General features: G+C 35.4%; 1 protein-coding gene across 1 annotated transcript in view; it reads left to right on the forward strand.

Annotated features, from left to right (window-relative positions):
- Positions 1 to 20,285, forward strand: part of INPP5J (inositol polyphosphate-5-phosphatase J) — a 791,140-nt gene that overhangs the window by 534,074 nt on the left and 236,781 nt on the right. Inside the window, exons 9-10 of the mRNA XM_044068468.1 lie at positions 4,222 to 4,408; positions 11,241 to 11,378. Of these exons, the coding sequence (XP_043924403.1) occupies positions 4,222 to 4,408; positions 11,241 to 11,378 (325 nt within the window). The remainder of the gene's footprint in view (positions 1 to 4,221; positions 4,409 to 11,240; positions 11,379 to 20,285) is intronic.

A 20,285-nucleotide genomic window follows, 5' to 3' on the forward strand; every position in this document is an offset into this window, starting at 1 on the left:
CCTTCTTTTTCCTGTTGCCCCACCTAAGTGGACCTAGACAGTTCTCATAGCTTGTTCTATGTGTAGCAATATGTGAATTCTGGTCCCCCATTATCAATATAGCCTTGTGTTGTTCTGCTTTATTTAGGAAGTCCTGTAACTCTTTTCCTCTCTATCACAACCCTGCTGTGGGGTGTAGGCTAAAATTATGGATAGTGCCCTATTGTTACAAACCCACGGAGTCTGATTGCCATGAGTCTTGCAGGAATTGGATAATGTTTTATTCCATATGGACTTTTCTCAAAAATGGTAAATTTGAATAAATATTTGGAAATAAGTAAGCAGTTATTAAATGGAAGAAGGGCATACTGAAACTCCAATTACTTTTCTTGGGTTAATATTTTTTAAGTGGGAACAGCTGAAACAGAGGAAGTAATTTGCCCAAAGAAGAAATTCTGCAGAAGCAGCATCACCAGAAGAGTTTTTAATTTGTAACCACCTCCTCTACAGAAATAGACAGGTCACTCTGTTAGAACTGTTTCTTCAGGAGTGTCTTCTGTGAATTTACAAACAGAACACCACTTTTCTAGCAGTGCCTTGCTAGCTGAAGGAAAAAGTAAATTAACTAAAATGGCGGACTCTACAACCAAGTGCCCTTTCCAGAAGAATAATGACTGCTGCAAGAAATTATCTGGTTAATTTAGCAAATTCCCAACTTTCTATTAAGCATTTAAATATACCAAAAAGGATAAAATATATTCCAGTAATGATATTTGAATTGTGGAAGGAAAGGCCGATGCATTTTGTCTAATACATAAAGTGAAGCTTAGATACTTTTACAAATTGCAAATACTTTCTAGTATTACCTTTGCTGATTCCTCATTGGATTCAGAAGATGAATTCTCTTTTCACTTTGCACAGGACTAATACAGAACAATGTGTTTGCATTTACAGTCCACTCAAGAGGCATATCAAGTACTGTCTTTTAATGCTTTTGAACAATATAATTTATATAATTTATTAATAAGGGTTACACAGAAAGTAGTGATAACTATGGCTCAGTTTGAGAAGTTGCAGCTGTTGAATTTAAAAACTAATTTTTTTCTATGGCTTTCCTAAGATGTATACAATTGTTAGGGATCTACCATTTAGACCTATTGTTTCTGTGTGGAATAATATTAGAATCTTTGGACCTACATTTGGAGAATTATTTTAGCCTTTTATTATACATTTCCCAAGTTACAAGACGACGTGGCAAGATGATTACTTTTGGGTGTGAGTGGATGCACAAGCCTTTTCATTAATATTGACTAAGTATGTGGAATAACAGCAGTTAAACATTATTTACCCAATAACTTTGAAAAATACAGCATGCTACTATTAGAATTTTGTTAGCAATGTAATTATTTTTCTTTGCCAGAAAGTTCTATTTTCAGAAACATGGTATAGGAATGGAGTTTTTTTTTTTTTTTTGCTCCAGAATAAGCAAATAGCTTTATGTGTTATTTTGAAAAACAGTAGTTTTTTGTGTCTTTCAAGAAATTTATATAGTTTTTTTTCCCATTTCTTTGATGACTTGCTTTTTTATTGTTCCGGGTCCCGCAGATCTGTATATTAGAAGTTCATGAATCAGTTGAATTGTTGTACATCAGAAGTAAGATTTGCAGGTTCATTTTTACAAATGGAAATGTTATATTTGGCTATATTACTTTCTGTAAATGGTGATAAGGAAATACATACTCATATGCATACAAAACCCACAAGTATCAATTGATGGCCTACATTGGCTATCCCTGCTTTTAGTTGCAGCCCTACCAAATGGTGAATTTAAAAGAGCCTCCAGATAATTCAGTACTAGGTAGGCATTTTTGAGAGTAGCTATTAATATTAGTATGGGATTTAGTGAGGGGGGGTGCCTACACCAAGATATTAGAGTTTTTAACAGGTAGATGGTTTGGAGATAGGGTTAAAAAAGGAATTTCTGAAGAAGGAATGTTTTTTTTTTTTCATGTGGCACTTTACTTATTTATTTTGTGCTGAAGTATAACTTTTTCATGGAAATGATAGTAGATTTTGTCGGTAAATACTGGCATATATTATTTCTGGATGGCATGTTTTGTCAGCTTCCCCACAAAATTTCTTACATGGTGGTGTCAGGTTTGAAGAATATTTGTTTTTATTTTAATATTAGAATGTTGGCTATAAGATAGTAAAAAAAGGAACATTTCACTGTAGACACTATGTGCCTTGCATAGCAGTGTCCACTAATAATGTTGTGTTTTTCAAATAGAGTTTCTTTAGTTGCTCCCCTTCTTTTGTTGTGTATGCCAGTAATACAAGGACATGTAAAAAATTGAATAGAAATAACTGTGTTGTACAACTTTTTTTTTTTTTAATTTCATGTAGGTGTTTGTATATCTTCAAAGTACAGAACAGATTTTTGAACTTTGACTAGGTAATTGATCATCTTTAAAATATTTTGTTATGAGGGCAGTCTGTTATGCATATAAGCATTCTAGTAAATATATTAGCCTCTGGTGAATAGAATCTTATATGGAAGATCTAACATGCATCTCTTTGAAATGGATTTTGTATGTTTTAACTGCAGTTACTAGGCAGGTTAACACAGGGTGATTTGCAGTGGCACTTAAGGCATCCATAATTATGTAATTAAATTTTTTGTATGAATTCTGATACATCAAGGAGCATGTCATCTAGTCAGTGTGGTAGGACAAGTGCAAGAAACATGATTTCTCTTGCCTGGTAGCAACAGGAGAACATAACTTTTGTACACTACTTTGTTACTATGGGCTAGTGTGCCTTCTCACTTCTGAGTAATTTCTTATTTATCTTATAGTGTAAATGTTTGTAAATACATCGTTGACTGGGTAGGACCTATTTTGTAGTATAATTCATTGTGCCATCTTGTTCTCCTATCTATGTATATAATATCTAAAACTCTATAGTATCTAAAACTCCACTTCAAGTCACACTGGCTATGTCCTTGCTCAAACCCAGACTAGCTCTGTGCCATTAACTAAAACATAAACAACTAGCTAAGATGATAAGTACTTTGTATACTGTGATAAAGAAATATGTATCCTGTCTAACTCTATGTCATTATACTGCCTACCGTCCTTGCTATTATGTTATTAATGTTACATTTGTAGTAATCTCAGAAATAGTAATGGCAGTCTTGTACTTGTATATAAATAGCCTATGTTTTTGTTAAGTTCTTTCAGCTCATTTACTGTACCTTATTATCAGTGTAACTCTGTTGGAGCTTTTCTCCCCGGACCTCCGCTGAAAAAGGACATGTATCCAGTCGGACCATCCCGGTTAACAAATGTAAAATAAATAAATAAATAAATAAATAAACTGTGCAGATAAGATATTTGCATGGTAAAATCTTACGGATAATACAATCTTGGCCCATGTGAATGGCTTAGTGTCTCATTCATACAGATGTCCAGGCAATATCTATCAGAATATAGAAATTTTGCACTGAGGGATTTGAAAATTATTTATATAATGAAGTATATCATTATGGTACCTTTAGTATTAAATAATACAAGACATCATTATTGTTATGTTATGTGATACAAGTATACTACATCTAATTTCCTTGTAATCGCTGTATTTTATAATGGTATGTATAACTTTTATGTGCATATAATTATTTATCCCTGGGGCTTTTTCCCTGTTCTTCCACTAAGAAAGGGCTTTGGCTCAGACACTGAATATGAGTAAACAAATACAAATAAATTAATCAAATGAGTAAATAAATTAATTGATAGAGTAATGATTTTTGAAAATGCATCTATAAGGAGACTATCAGAGTTTCTAATCCTTAGAGGATTTTTTTTTAAATTTTAGGTGCTAGGCTGCTGTTTGTTATAGTAGAATAAAGAATTACTGTAATATGTGCCATCTACAGTTTTGTACCTTTAGATTTTCAATTGGGTTGTGTATGATTATATTGTTTCAGACCAGTAACATTGAATGTACAAAGATAACATTGCATGCCAAATTCTGAGATCCTACATATGTCTTCTTTGAGCACTGAAAGGTTCTAATGATCATATGCAAAGACATTGTTGCATAAATCATATGCTATTCCAGTTATGTTTAAAACCTTTTGCTAGTATGGACTTGCATATCTGCTTGCCTTTTTCATTAATATTCTGTTGAATGTGCCGCAAAGATGTACAGCTGACCAGTTATGTTAATTTACATATGCAGCAGTAAAAAACGGAAGCCAGCCTGGACAGACCGAATACTTTGGAAAATCAAGGATATAAGCCGTTTAAATGAATCCCAGAATCCAGTTTGTGACAGTAGAGTCACTGTGACCCAGCGCTGCTACTCAAGTCACATGGAGTACCTTGTGAGTGATCACAAGCCAGTGTCAGCAGTGTTTTATTTGAAGGTAAGCTGTTTTTCACTGTTTTTGCAGATCTGAGACCAGTAATACTACATTTAAGAATGCAAGTGATCTTAGACTTAATTTAAGGAACAGTACATGTTTTGGTATATGGGATTATCACATATATTCTCTTTTTGTCCAGTAAAATGCAACCGCAGAGAATCGGACATGAATCAGAATGGACTATATTACAGAATGCAGGCTTACTGACTGTAGTTAGAACAAATGCTCACCTGACTAATTTTGATGTTACAAATTATATTAAATTTTAATGTATATATAGAGGTCCAGGTAGCAAACAGAAAATCACATATCCTAGGAAGTCTACTTTTTTATGGAAATTTCAGAATAAAAGTCCAGGTCACTAGGAGAAAATCACATACCATATGAAGTCTTTTTTTTCTTTCTGGAAATGTCAGTGGATTCTTTCTAGAAATGTCAGTGGATACTGTCTCACCACTGCAACTGTTTAATTTAGAGGGTCATGGAAAACAAAGTAGTGAACATAAGTCACTGACTAAACTTTTAGTGTTTAGTAAGGAAGGTAGTGAAAGAGAAGTGTTTTGCTAATACTTCAAGAAGTGAAAAGATTATTTTATCATATAGCAGCCTTTAGTAACATATTTAGTCAATGAAGCCAGTTTTCCAAGCTGAAGTTTTTTATTTATTTTGTTTATTTATTTATTTGACATTTGTTTACAGGGAAAGACTGACTGGATATGAGCTCATTTTCAGTGCAGGCCCTGTGAGTAAAGCGCCACAGTACAATTTAAACAGAATTACAAATCAACATTGGTTACAAAGACTAAGACAATCACACAGGAGTGCAGTTAGTGGATACAATAAAAGAAGAAAATAAGCAAACATAAAGCAAGCAGTAGCATTGAGCATACATTATATACAAGATAGCAGATAATAATGCATGAAAAATGTATTACAGAATAAGTAATAAGTTGTTAAAACTATATACACTTTCTGGCAAGAAACTTGGGTAGTAAATTTCAGTCGTATTTTTCTGAGATAGATAAAGGTTAGTGTAAGAACAGAGAGAATGAACATTAGAAGGTTAAGGAATTATAGAAAGGTTAGGCTAGAAAGTAGGTAGTGCAGGAAGGGAGGTTGGATAGATGAAGAAAAGTCTATTAAGACTGGGGAGAAGGGAATGGAAAAGAGTACTAAGGTGGCATGGAGCATGGGCAGATCTGATTATTAAACCAAAATTAGGCACAGTGAACCCAGCTAAAGGACAAAACTTTCTTTAATCCAAACATGTAACAAACGAAAAAACACATAGAAACACCAACATAAAAAGAATTGCACATCCCCCATAGGACAATATATACCACCCCAGTGGTGTTGAAATTAGCAAAACCTTTTGTAACAATATGTTTATCCCTGCATTTCAAAAAAATGGAGTCACCTTCTTTTATATTAAAACAGTGTGGACAATTACCACATTTACGAGATAAACATATTGTTACAAAAGGCTTTGCTAATTGCAACACCACTGGGGTGGTATATATTGCCCTATGTGGGATGTGCGATTCTTTTTATGTTGGCATTGCTAAGTGTTTTTTCGTTTGTTACATGTTTGGATTAAAGAAAGTTTTGCCCTGAGCCTAATTTTGGTTTATTAGATTTTCTGACTTGGCATCGAGACCACTACCTTGTTTATAAGTTTTGCAGATCTGATTATTGGTTAGATGTTCTTTAAGCTTAGATTTAAAGGAATAGTAGTGGTGTACAAGTCTGATTAATTGGCAACACAGTAAGAGTACAGACTAACACTGTTAGATCTCTGAGGTTTGTAAATAGATAGTAGATACTTGTGAGACGAGGGCAGGTCATGAGATGGGATATAGTGTTGAAGTAATGATGATGTAGTTTGGGAAAATGAGGAGTTGTACAGTATTTTGTGTGGTAGTTGATTAACGGTGAGAAGGTGGGGTTGTTCAAGCCAATTTAGGGACTTGAGATCAGAGCAATGGTGAGAGTAGTGCGCTTGGCTTGTGGCAAATTTAGCTATTTTATTATAACATTGGCCAAGTTTTGCTTTGAGGGAACACTGAAGATTGGTTAGAATAGATGAAGAGTATAGAAGGGGAGGGTAAGAGACAGGTGGTGGCAAGGGTTACTGTTGTGGAGTTGGAGATGAATTTCTTAGCCCTATACATCATGCCCAGTTAGTTTTTATTATTTAAAAAAATGTTATGCCTTAAATGTAGGGGAAAAACAAAACAACTCAGAACAGTCAATCTTAAATCTAAAACAATTCTGGCTCATAAAATAAAAGTGGTCTAAACTTGTTATGGGTTGTATACAAGCCCAAATTCACCCCAAAATTCAGTTCAAACAGGTTCTATAGGTTTTCTTGCAAACAATATGACTAAAAACTAGGCAATGAAAACAGGTTTTACAGTTTTATACTTTAGTCCACAGTCTGGTAAGTATAATCCATTCATTCAATACAACACAAAACTTTTCCCTAGGGCACCACAACAATTGTTTCTTTCACCTTCCAGAACACCTTCTTCATGACATGCATAGCTTTCTGTCACTTCCCCATGCAATGAACTATGAATTTATGAACAAAACCCCTCTTTGTTCAGAGGCTAGAAATCTTTCAGATTTGCCTGCCTGTCTGGTAGTGTCCATTTTATTCCCAAAATTCAATTGTTCCCTTCTGAGAATTCCTGAATGCTGCCTCTCTTAGAGGGTCCATTCACTGGTTTAGTAGCCTGCACTGTGTAACATAATTTAATATATGTAGTATTCACATTTCTTTACTCTGTTATTATCTGCTGCAATCCACTAAATCCATCTATATATGCTCACTACAGTATCATGTTTTTGTGCCACTGTACAGTGCAATATATTTTCCTGTACAGCAGGAATGGATAATACATACAAGTTGTTAGTGAAAAATAAATATCCCTTATTTCTCACAGTTTTAGTGTTTTCAAAATACTGGTTTTATTTTCCTGAAAAAAAAATAATGAATACAGTGAGGTGTCCTAGAAGTCGACATATTGAGCTAGGTACTTCATGTATTTCTTAAAGTTTTAATTACTGGATAAATATGCTGCATAAAATAACTTCCTTAACAAAAGGGAGACCTATGAGAGCACCTACATGCAATCAGACAATAAACAGTTAACTTTCTAATAAAATGATAGCACAGACAAAGTGGTACATTCAAGCAGTTGATATTAAAGACTGAACAGGAAAGGAAAACATTAGCCTTTGTCTGGGGATTTTGGACCACACCCACACATACAGACATTCCAAGCAGTTTATTTTTCTGCCAATGGACCAGCAAAGAGTCTCTGGACAATTATACACCATGTTTCGCCCCAAAGCAGTTCTGTCTCTCCCATTGCACCTCCTGGTGTGAGGGCAAGCCTCCCATCAACACTGAACTTATATACATACCAGATCAGAGAGCACCATACCCAAGAGAAAAGGGACTATTCTGGGGCACAGAAGACTCAGACTTTGTGTATGTGTATATGTACACACACACACACACACATATATATATATATATATATATATATATATATATATATATATATATATAGATAGATATAAATCTGCATTTTTGATCATTTAGTTTTGCTATTCCAAGTCTAGTATTGAGTCTTGAAATTTCAAATCATTGTCAGTGAAGGGAAACCAACACACTAACCTTTAATTTAAACACCTAGAATACCTTCCTTTTCGAGATCCGTGCTGTCATTGGCTACTGCTCTCATAGAATTTTCTGCATCTAATGCTAGGTTTTTTTTTCATAAGGCATTACTAAAATTATGTCTAAAGGTGACATTCTGCTCTTTGGCAGCAGTTTTACATTATGTTGCATTGCTATTTTCTAATGGCAGTAGAGTGATACAGTATGTTGCATTGCTATTTTCTAACGGCAGTAGAGTGTTACATTATGTTGCATTGCTATTTTCTAATGGCAGTAGAGTGTTGCATTATGTTGCATTGCTGTTTTCTAACAGCAGTTGAAGGCATTTATTTGTTTGCTTACTTATTATTTGCTTTTAATAATCTGGTAACTGGGTTTGTCCTTTGACCCTTTTCACCTCCAACCTGGGTCATACACACACACACACACACACACACACACACACACACACACACACACACACACACACACATGCAAAACCACATATTTTACTCTAGCCAGTCAATCATTGTTTTTTGGAAGGTGGAAAGAAACTGCAGTATCTTGGGAAAACTCACAAAGAAATAGAGATAGCATTTAAATTCAGTCTAGATACTAGCAGGAGAACAGAAAATAATCCTGGTCTGTGGAGCTGTAAGGCATAGTTCTTATCAATGTATCACTGTGTTACCTTGAGGAGAAGATCTAACCTACTCTATAAGGTGCATTTATCATCCTACCTGCTCTGTGTTAATCCATTCCCTATTGGCACTTGAACTATGCCCCAGTAAGTGCCTCCATGGTTTCCTTTTCTACTAGTCATTGCCGTAGTTAATAAAGTGGCTGTGCAATTATCTGTTTGAAGCAATGCTTTCACAATCTAATCCCTGTGCCTAAACCTCCACTCTTTTTCTTTCCATTTGGAGTGAATTCTTCCCATCTCTGCAACATGATCTTGTGCGCCCATGTATTGTTCTTCCGTTACTTCTACCCTGTGCTGAACAGAAAGCTGACTTCTTTAATAAGTAGTCATACACAGATTGCTCAGGGTGTAAATATACACGTAATGCACTCTTCAGGTAACCCTTTCCCCTTGATGCAGATGTCTGTCATCAGTCTGCATGACTTCATTACAGAGACATTGATGGAAAGGGTTGCCCTTAAGACATGAACCCCCCCCCCCCGGGAGAGTTGAGCAAATAAAAAAGGTTGTCAAACTTCTGCCTGTCCAGCTGGCCCTCTAATGCTTAGCTGATAATCAGTCATACCATCAGTGGCACAGGTGGATGACCTCCTCCTGCACCAGCAGGTCAGCACCATAGATTTCAGCCTTAAGTTAATTTTTGATGATAACCTCAAGAAGTTTTGGAAATTTCAATATTTAAGTGAAAAGAGACATTAAGAAAATATAGAGCAGGTGAAGAAGTGTCCAATTTATATCTAAACAGCATGCATTTTCTTTTGATTCTACTACGGTAGATACCTTGAATCATGCAACCAGTCTTGACTGGAGTTAAATCCTTGCAGAAGCTGAGAATAAGCAAGTAACATAGCTGTAAGAAGGTGCAAGTCAAAATAGCAGTATACAGTAAAAAGTAAATACTGCATCCATATGGAAGTGTGTGGGTGTCATCATTTGAAAAGATGAAGCACATGGAAATGACAAGAATGCATTTAAAATAGCAGAAGTTTTAGACTGTGCAGCTAGAGTTAAAACTAAAAAAGGGGATTATTTATTACTCTGCTGCACAGAGAGCTTAGGAAGCCATATTTGGAGTACTGGAGTTAAATTGGGAAGCCACATTTGATTAAAAATATGAAGACAACTAAGCAAGTAGATAACAGAGCCATATAAATGATTTATAGACTTAATGAACTGTTGATAAAAAGACAGAAGATTTGCGTTAAACATACGTTCATTAGCAGATAGGTGAGAGAGGTACTGTGTCAGAAGTATTACAACTAGTAGCCGGGACAATGATGTATGATGCAGAGTTTCTCTAATTAATAAAAGAAAGAATAAAGAGACATAAAATAATATTAAGAAAATTAAACTAAAGACAAGTAGAGGAAACGAAGGGATGCTAATCTGACTGAAGCAGTGGATTTGCAGGGGGTTAGATTATTTACAAAGATGTGGGATAGGTATAAAATGTAAGAATGAAAGATACGTTAGATACCAGAAAATAAATATTAATGCATGAGAGCCCCTGGAATTTGATTCCGAGTTTCAGGGTTTTTGTTTAAGTCTCAGGGCTTATGCCTAAAATGTCATGGTCTGTTAACCCAAACTTCATTGCTACATATTTTAATGACTTTCTTCTTTAATGCTACTTTGTTTATATATTTTTACAGTTACTGCCAGCTTTTAGAATTTGTACGTTGAGCAGTACTCATTTCTTTTTTTAGCATTGCTCATACTTGTAAGCCAGAAAGGAAACACACAGTCAATTACACTGTGTGGCATTTTCTGTTTATTTTTTGGGAGTTACTCTCATTGTCCTGTCCTCCAGAGTTCCACACCTTGCAACTCCATTAACCCAAACTCTTGCCTCAGACAGGGTTAGCTTTTCAGAAAGTTCTCAAGATTGAATTTTCTGTGTGACCTTTTGACACACTGTTTTAGTTTATTGTTTGGGATATTTTGCAGACACCCTAATGGTTATGGAAGTCAGCCGGGTACTATAACCCTGTGTTTCTATAGGTTAACCAAACATTCCACTTATGCTGTGCTGATGAAGACATAAGAAGTCTGAACATGCATGTCCACAGCTAGTAGGGTTTGACTTTATTGGCCTGAATTTGTCCATAAAGAGACTTAAATAGAAAAAGAAGTTGTGGACATTCAGATTTACCATATAGCTAAAACACCTGATGTCCTTAAAGGGTAATTTCCATAAATCCTATGTTGCCTCTAATACAAGAGGTTTAAGGAATCACACAGTGGAAAGTTTAGCCTTGCTAGATTTTTCTTTTGTTTTTTACTGAAAAGTTCTCAAGAATGAAAAAATTGATGATAAGAGAGTTTAAAAAAACCTATCTGTGCATGCATGTGTCTGTGTGTTTGTGTGTGTGTTGTGTGTTGTGTGCGTGCACACGTGCTTGTGTGCTTATGACATGCCCATCTCTTTATTAAATTTAATCTTTATTTTTGTTCTTTCATAGTTCTCTTATAGAGTGAGCAGCCCTCTGGTTCATCTGGAAGTTGAGGATGAGTGGCATAATCCATCAGAAGCTGTTGTGAAATTCAAGGTGGCACCAACCTTTTCAAGGAGCTCCTGGGACTGGATTGGCCTTTACAAGGTGAGAAATTAAATGTGGCTGTGGGGGAATCTTATTTCTCATAAAAACATTCAACTGATTCCCTGGCAATATAAAGGGAACATAAACGAGAGATGACTCAATGTTTCCGCAACCATTAAGGAAACGTTAGACTACTTTGTCCGTTCAGGAATGTCTATGGCAGATGCATAGCATCACAATAAAACTAGTTTTAGAGATGAAAAGGCATTCACATTTCAGGTGTCATTTTTGTTATGTCTTTAATTGCAAGTAGTATAAAGAAATACAAATTCGTAAACATTTTAATGTTCTCTGTGGCACTGATGTAGCATAAGGAACCACAGGTAGAAACTGTTTAATTATAGAACTAACATGCTGCAGTAACAGTACTCTTCACAACCTTCCTTTTAGTTACATGGGTGGAACTACAGTGAAAATATAAAAATGTGTATCGGGGTATTGATTAAGGTAATAATCTGTAGACATGTTGGTCAGTGTCAGTAATGCAGAATAAGGTTTAAATGCTACATGCTACCAGTGAAAATTAATTCCAGTATTCAGGGAATGTCGAGATGCAGGTGTGAGATTCAAACTGCAGAATAAACACCAGCAACCCACAAACTGAAACTCTTTTAACAATGATCGCCCTGATACCAAATAAACAGTTCATCGAGTCTGTGTGTAAAAAACATATCACCATATCACAACACCAATGATCGTGTGTACACATCTACAAGTGAACACCCAAGTAGGCTGAAAACCATAGCCACAATTGCCAAGTTATAAATACAGTGAAAACTGCCAGAAACAAACCGTGAAAAATGTTAAAAACAAAGCACCGAAGCCCTGGGGATCTGCTCAGGTGTGCCATCCAACCAAGAAAGCACCCAGTCCAAATGAGCAAAAGCATCAGAAAACAGCACCAATGTCAGCCACTTTCACTGTAAAACATCTACAATGGTTGACATTTGTTTGTAACAATATCAGCATGTACAATATTAGTATGCACTAATCAGTCCCACATCAGACCCCCAATAGCCTTTTAAACCGTGAGGCAGCCCTCCGAGTTCCAGTACGCTTCCCATGGAGCAGCATATAGGCAGTAGGTAAGAGGGGGCTGGAATTTACTGGATAAAACTGGCAAAGGAATTGAGGTATTGGGAGCAAATGACTAGAGAGGGAAAGATGACAGAATGGGAAAATGCCAAGAATTTATTTGGACCACAGGTTAGAGATTGCATTTCCTATTAAGGATTGATATCAGAGTATAGGCAAAGAGAAACATATAAGGGGGTCCTTAATGAAAGACCAGCACTGGTAGAGTTTTTTGTAGAATCTAGAGCAGAAGTTGCCATTAAAAAAGGAATAATTAGCAGAGTATATAAAATATTGCATGATAACTATAAGAATCAATCACTGGAGGTTAGAAAGGCTTGGGAAGATAGATTAGATGAGCAATTCACAAAAAACAATGGGAATATATATGTATGCAACAACATATAGAAGATTTAGGATTTTTGCTTGTAAATGTTTACGTAGATATTTTTATATTCCAAATAGATTACAGAGAATTTTTCCTCGGTTCGACAGCAAATGTTGGAGGTGTGATGGGCAAGAAAGAGGTAATTGGGAACATATTTTTTGGGATTGCAGTGAGTTGGTGAACTTTAAGGATTCCCTGCAGGATGTACTGTCTGAGATGCTGAGTGGGCAGGTTGGTCTGACGAGGGTGATGATTTTTCTGAGCTATGATACAGAATCAGAACTGCCTAGATATGGTAAGGCCTTACTGTGTCTAATTGTGGCTGCCAAAAAAGCAATTACTAGAAAATGGAAATCGAAATCTAAAGCAACTGTACTTGGAGAAGTGAATATAGTTACAGATATAAAACAACTGAAATTGAGATTTTTAGAAAAGGGTAGGAGCAAACTACATAGGAAAAAATGGGAATTGTGGGAACAATACATATAGGGGAGGAATGAAGTTTAAAAGAAGGCAGGACTTAAATGAGCTATGTAATGTTTGACTGAAATTGATTGTGCAGATTATAAGTACTCATTAATGTTTTTGCATTTGGGAATGTGTCAATATGGTTTGTGATGTAAAATGCTTGTAACTAAGATTGTGCTGGTGTGGTTTATTTTCATTTATATAAATGTATGATTGCCAGTGTCATAAATGATGGTTTAGTAAAGATGTTTCTTGTTTAAAAAAAGGCAAGAATTGAATAATCTATGTAATGTTGCAAAGGTTATATGATATATAGCAACGTATGTGAAGTATAATGTTTGCAAACGTGAACTTGTTAATACCATTAGATTGTTTTTATATTAATGTAAATTTGTCTATGTCATGAGTGATAATTCAATAAAGGTGTTTAAAAAATCATTGCCACTGTCATGTTAATTGTTGAATGGAATACATAATGTTATGCAAACAGGAAATTCTGTTTCTCTACTATTATGACTTATTATCTGGACTCATGGTATTACAATATTTCTTAAATTCTCATAGAAACCTTTCTGCTAACATTTTTTGTAGCTGAAAGATGAGGGGGGGGATTTAAAATTTTAACAACATTTTCCTTTGTGAATGTTTTGATTTCCTCAGAGACATGCTTCTCAACCTCTTAGTGCAAGAATTCTGGATAAAGTCAAAAATAATTGGAGGCAAAGGCCCAAAAATAGGGACAATATTTAAATATTTCTCTTACAGATTTAGAAAGTTGATGGAATAGCAGGTTTTGCATTAGCATGCATTTTCTGAATAATATGTAGTCTGAAACCCAAATGTCTGTCATATTTATTGACTTCAGTCCTTGATGATTTACTAGAAAATCACAAATTTTATGAGGAACAGCTCAAAAAATAAGAAACTAAAATCTGGACATTCTGCAAAAATCTGGATAGCTGAGAAGTATACTCAGATAATCATCACCATGATTTATTCAGGCAGATCATCCCTTCTCCATAATATTACAGTGATCTTCTTAGAGATGTTAAATGCAAGGAAACAACTTCTGGTAATCTGGGCTGTGCATAATTAGTAGTTATACAGTATCCATGAATGGTCCTGCAGAATCAGTGTAAATGGAGTGCCAGGACATATATGACTATGACAAGTGTATAAGAGTACTTGTGGTGGCATCTTTTGGAACATTTATGTCTAGTAATCATTCTTCTTAAATCCTCCATTTTCTTACACATTTGATGCCACAATCCAGGGACATCAGTCTTGTAGTTCTTAAAATACCCTTTTGAATAGTGTCTAAAATTAATGCAAAACCTGAAGGCAATTAGTATGCTTTTACCATGCATTATGGCTTCCTAACATGTTCTGTGATGCACTGTTTGATGACATTGTCCTATACATTGGACAGTGTGGGGTCAAGGTGGTCAGTAGATAGAAACAGTGCAAGTGTGATCTGACATCAATGAAGTATGTATTTAGACTGAGATGTGTCTAGAGTAACTGTGTACTATGTGACTGCAGATCACTGTAGCTAGTTTTTTTGCATTAATGCTATTTAGCCCACATGGTGGTGTGTGTGTGTGTGTGTGTGTGTGTGTGTGTGTGTGTGTGTGTGTGTGTGTGTGTGTGTGTGCTCGCGCGCGTCTGTGTACAGGTAGCATGCATTACAATTTTTGTTTATCACAGTCCTCAGAATCATTGTTTTCTTGCAAAAGGACTAGTTATGAGTTGATCACCCACTTGGAACTTCAACCCTGACATATTTATATATTTGTCTAATGCAAATGGCTGTAAGTTTCTCTGTACAGCTTTCTATCTACCCTATAAACAATACAGGATCTTTGCCCATCTGTTTTAAAGACTGCTTCATCTTCAAGCTGTGGACTTTCCATGGCTTTGCAGTCTTGCTTTTTTCCAAACTGTAATTCTAGCAGTCTTCCGTCCTTTGTCTTGTAGTTAGTATCTCTGCCTCTTATTTGTTTCTAGAAAAATGTTTGATGAGGAGATAAGCATAGCTTTATACTTTCATAATTTCTGTGTTTGGGTCAAAGGCCATATTACAACACAGACACTATCACATTAGTTGAAAACAGAGAGGTCCCACCTATAGATATGTCTCTCTCTTAAAAAAGTGTAGTAGGGAATCGCAACATGTGATAGATAAAGGAATCTATTTCAGAATATGGCTACATACTGAATAATATCCCTAGTCCTTGTAGATATTTTTGTCATGTCATCTGCCAGAAAGATTTGTACTTCAGAGCAATATGTCAATATCCATAATATCAAGTTCCAGTAATGTTCTTACGCTTGCTGTTAGCATCAAGTTCCAGTAACTTTCTTATGCCTGTTGTTAGCATCAGGTTCCAGTAATGTTCTTATGCCTGTTGTTAGCATTAAGTTCCAATAATGTTCTTACGCCTGTTGTTAGCATCAAGTTCCAGTGGTGTTCTTACGCCTGTTGTTAGCATCAAGTTCCAGTAATGTTCTTACGCCTGTTGTTAGCATCAAGTTTCAGTAATGTTCTTACGCCTGTTGTTAGCATCAAGTTCCAGTAATGTTCTTACACCTGTTCTTAGCTGTTGTTGTGTCTTTCGACTTTCCCGGTTAGGGGTTGCCACAGCAGAACTCCGGTCCGCTAATGATTTGCAGTAGATTTCTACATGCCGAGTTGCCGGCCCTGACGCATAACCTTCAATGAAGGTACGCCCATTCACGCATGTCTCCACACAGATGACGCTCTAGCTGAGAATCGAATGGGACAACATTTTACTGTGAGGCGACAAAACTACCGCAGCACCACCACCGTTCTTAGCTAATGCTTTGTAATTTAAGCATAGTTTTCACCATATATAGTAGCAGAAACATTTACATTTCACCCATCTGATCCAACTGTGGGGTTTTCGAGCCGCTTGTAAGATCCATAGTGGAATAGCTAGTGTTCCAGCCTCAAGCTCCTCAAACAGTTCCCTCCCAAAATGCACCTGTCCTGTTTTCCCAGCTTCGCTCAGATCTCGTGTTCCTTTTGCCTTGCTTTTTGTGTGTAAATTTTAGCTCAGGACTTTTATATCAGTAGTTTTGAAAGACCCTTAAAAACTCATCGTCATTTTGTCGAAATTCTTTTGCATTATTCTTTTTCCTAATATAGAAGAGTTCCACATTTCTTGCAGTCTACATTCCCTAGTTCCTTGACCTACTTCTGAAGATGCAGTGTAGCTGGAGTGTTTTCCCCTTTTTAAGTTTTGATGAAAATATTGGCTGTCTTGTTTGATCTGGTAGCATAGTGGGTTAGAACTTAGGGGTTGACCAGTAGTCCTGTGTTTTGATTTAGTGTGGGATAGCCAACAAGGGCAAAAAGAGTTTTAAAAAGTGCCAATAAACTGAACACTTCCAACTGGTAAAAAATTGACCAGAATGAATTCCCAAACACGAAGTGCTTTAATGGATCTGCCACAAAATAATTTCACAACGTTTAATACAAAAAAACACACATAAATTCTACTAAGCGCTTTCACCCGTAAAATAAAAACCGGGCTTCTTCAGAGTAGAACCATTTCCAGTACCACAGACCTTTTGAAAATGTGAGTCATGCACACACCTCCATCCTCAACCAATCACGACCGTCAACGATCGTGAATACTCACACAGCTCATAATGCGCATACAAATTACATTGATTAAACTACAAAATTAAATAAACATTGTATAAAACTAGTCAAATATTCTAAACCTACTGACTTCAAATACATTAATATATAAATAAATTAAAACAGTTGTAGCACATTATGATGTATAATGGAAAAAAAAAACCCTGCATACCTAAAATACAATGTTGTGTAATATAGTAAAGTAAAATAAAATAACATAACCTCCTCATCCTCGGTGGCAATAGTCTACGTATATGGTTTTAAATAAATTTGTAAGTCCGACAAATTAAGCAGGGACAGCAAAGACTTTGCTAGTAACTGTGTGTATGCTCATTTTAAAGAATATAAAAACAGTATTGCCAGATTAGAAATGGTCAACAATGTTACTGATCACAACAACTACAATACAATACTCGTGGATACAACGGTTCTACAAATGATGAAGTGACAGAGGGTAATTCTGAAGACTTTAGAGACAATGAAAATGGTCATTTTTTAGAGAATTACCCGGTGCGGTGATCAGAAATAATTCGGGAGCGCAACCAGGCAATAGTTCAGCAGGAACAGTTCAGGGGGAGGGGACAGAGACCAACCGCACATCGGAGATGGCCACAGGGAAACAACAGGCCAAATTAATTAATGTTTCCCATTGTGACTCTGTTTCTGATTTGATTATTAACACCATTTCTAAAGTGACTGATGACTGTTGTTTTTTAGACAGAACCTCTGACATTAGTAATGTAATTTTTGATAGTAAGAAGGACGATTTTTTAAACAGATCATCAGTTTTCAATGATGAATTTTTTGAATCAAATGTTGATTATGATTATAATTGTTTTACATTTGACGATTCTGCGGAATTGAATGCGATTAGTAATGAAGAAGAAATTGGCACTGAGCATGAGTGCCACTTTATTAAGTTTGATAATTTGTGTATTTGCAATTTTACAGATTTACAGCTACAGGATGAACATTTATCTTTATTTAAAAAAGGTTTTAAATTTGTTCCTATGTTTAGATATGAGGTGGCAAAAATTTTATTGAATTTTAAACTGTATATTAGGCAATTGAATCTTAATATGTTTTTTCTAAAAACCCCAGTCCACGGACAGACGGATGTATAACACTTAAGAGGTCAAGTTTGTTTATTCCCCCTGTTAATCCCAGTATTCACTTGTTTGAACAAATGTGTGAATCACAAATTAGGAGATTATTAAAAAGGAAGAATGACTGGGAAGACAATCTTACTGCTGGGGAAAGATTTTGCCTTGAAGAATTGACAGGCAACAACAAAAATTACAGGGTGATGAAACCAGACAAAGGGGGTGGGGTTGTTGTTATGCCCAATATAGATTATACAAATAGCATGTTAAATTTGTTAAATGATTGTTCAATTTACATAAGGGTGTCCAAGAATGAAGTCAATAGAGCCTATGCAAAGATAGACTGGCCTTTGTACGAGTGGTTCACTGAGGGAATTATTGACAAAACTGAATATGAGTATTTGTTAGTTGATTACCCAGGTACAACATCAAAATTTGGGATTCTCAAGATACATAAGAACCCAAATAACCCACCATTTCTTCCAATTGTTTCAGCCAGGGGATCCAAAATGGAATCTATGGCTTCTTATGTTGATTATTATAGTAAACAAATTTTGAACAAATTCCCACATATTTTAAGGGATTCTTGGCATTGTTTGGAAGTAATTAACAATACCAGTTTTGATCAACATTTTGTTATGTTAACTATTGATGTGATCAACCTGTTTTCTATTATACCACATGAAGAGGGTCTTGAAATGTTCAGCAACTGTTTGCCAAGTATAGTGATTATCATAAAGTTAAGGTTAGCTTGTTAGTATATCTGGTTGAAATTGTGTTGTCCAACAACTTTTTGGTATTTGAAGGTGAGCTTTTTAAACAGACTACTCGAGTAGCGATGGGAGCAAAGTGTGCACCAGTCTGTGCTAACTTCGTTTTGGCAGACTGGGAAACACATAACGTTTTCACCTCCAAGTTTATGTACAATATAAAATTATATTTGCGCTTTTTGGACAATATTTTGATATTTTGGAGGGGAACTGAAAATGAGATTCATGAATTTATTGAGTATATAAACACCACCACATCATTTTTAAAGTTCACCTATAAGATACATAGAGACACTTGTAATTATTTGGATCTCCTTCTGTTTTATGACAAGGAAAAGAATACAATAGAATCAGGTTTATACCGAAAGAAGACATATTCTAACTCCTTTTTACATTTTAAAAGTTGTCATCCTTTTCATCAAAAAAAAAAAAAAAAAAAAAGAACATAATCAAGGGCCAAATGGTGAGACTTTCAATATTAGTTAGTGAAGATAGTCTATTTGAAATAGAGCTTACCAGGTTAGTTAACATGTTCTCTGAACGAGGATACCCTATGGACACTCTATATGATGTTCGATCTGAAATAGAGACTAAAAGGCAAACCGTATTTAAACCTATCCTTAAAGGAGGGTTGTTGAAAACAGGTATGACAGTTACTTCCAACAGTGACGTTACAAATTAAGGTAGTAGAAGGGCCATGATTCTACCATTTAATCCAATTGCAGGACATATTAAGAGCATTCTATTGGATACTTGGCAGAGTGTGTTCAACAAGGATATTACTACTATATTGGGCAATACAGCCATTATTACTTATAGTCAGGGCAAAAATCTTAAGGAATTAATGGAGATGGATAGTAGTGCTAGTGTCCATAAGAGTTCTAGTATGAGTAAATGTGGTTCTTGTGGGGCTTGTAAGTTTATTAACAACGGGCCATACGTAGTTGTTCACAACTACGGTAGAACTTTAAAATGTCCAGGATATGTCAACTGCAATATGAAAATGGTGGTATATATTGCTACTTGCTTGAGTTGTCCTACATTTTACATAGGGAAAACTATTAGGAAATTACGACTAAGAATTAATGAAAATGTAAGAGACATTAAAAACAAAAAAACCTCCAACGCCCTATATATGCATAGTCAAAATTGTTCCAATTTTAACAAATTTATATTTTTTGTGGTTGACAGAGTTCCCTATAATGACAGAGGGGGTGATGTGAAAACTTTACTTGAGGTAAAAGAATGTTTATGGCAACTTAGACTTGACGCATCTAAACCCCCGGGAATTAATGACCATATTTCTATTTCTAGCATTCTAAAATTAAGATCTTATTGCATTTAAGTAATTTTATTAACTAATTTATAAATTTATTTAAAACCATATACGTAGACTGTTGCCACCGAGGAAGAGGAGGTTATGTTATTTTATTTTAC

Source organism: Protopterus annectens, chromosome 4.part0, assembly GCF_019279795.1.
Source record: "Protopterus annectens isolate FY-2018-M chromosome 4.part0, PAN1.0, whole genome shotgun sequence".
Taxonomy (NCBI): Eukaryota; Metazoa; Chordata; order Ceratodontiformes; family Protopteridae; genus Protopterus; species Protopterus annectens.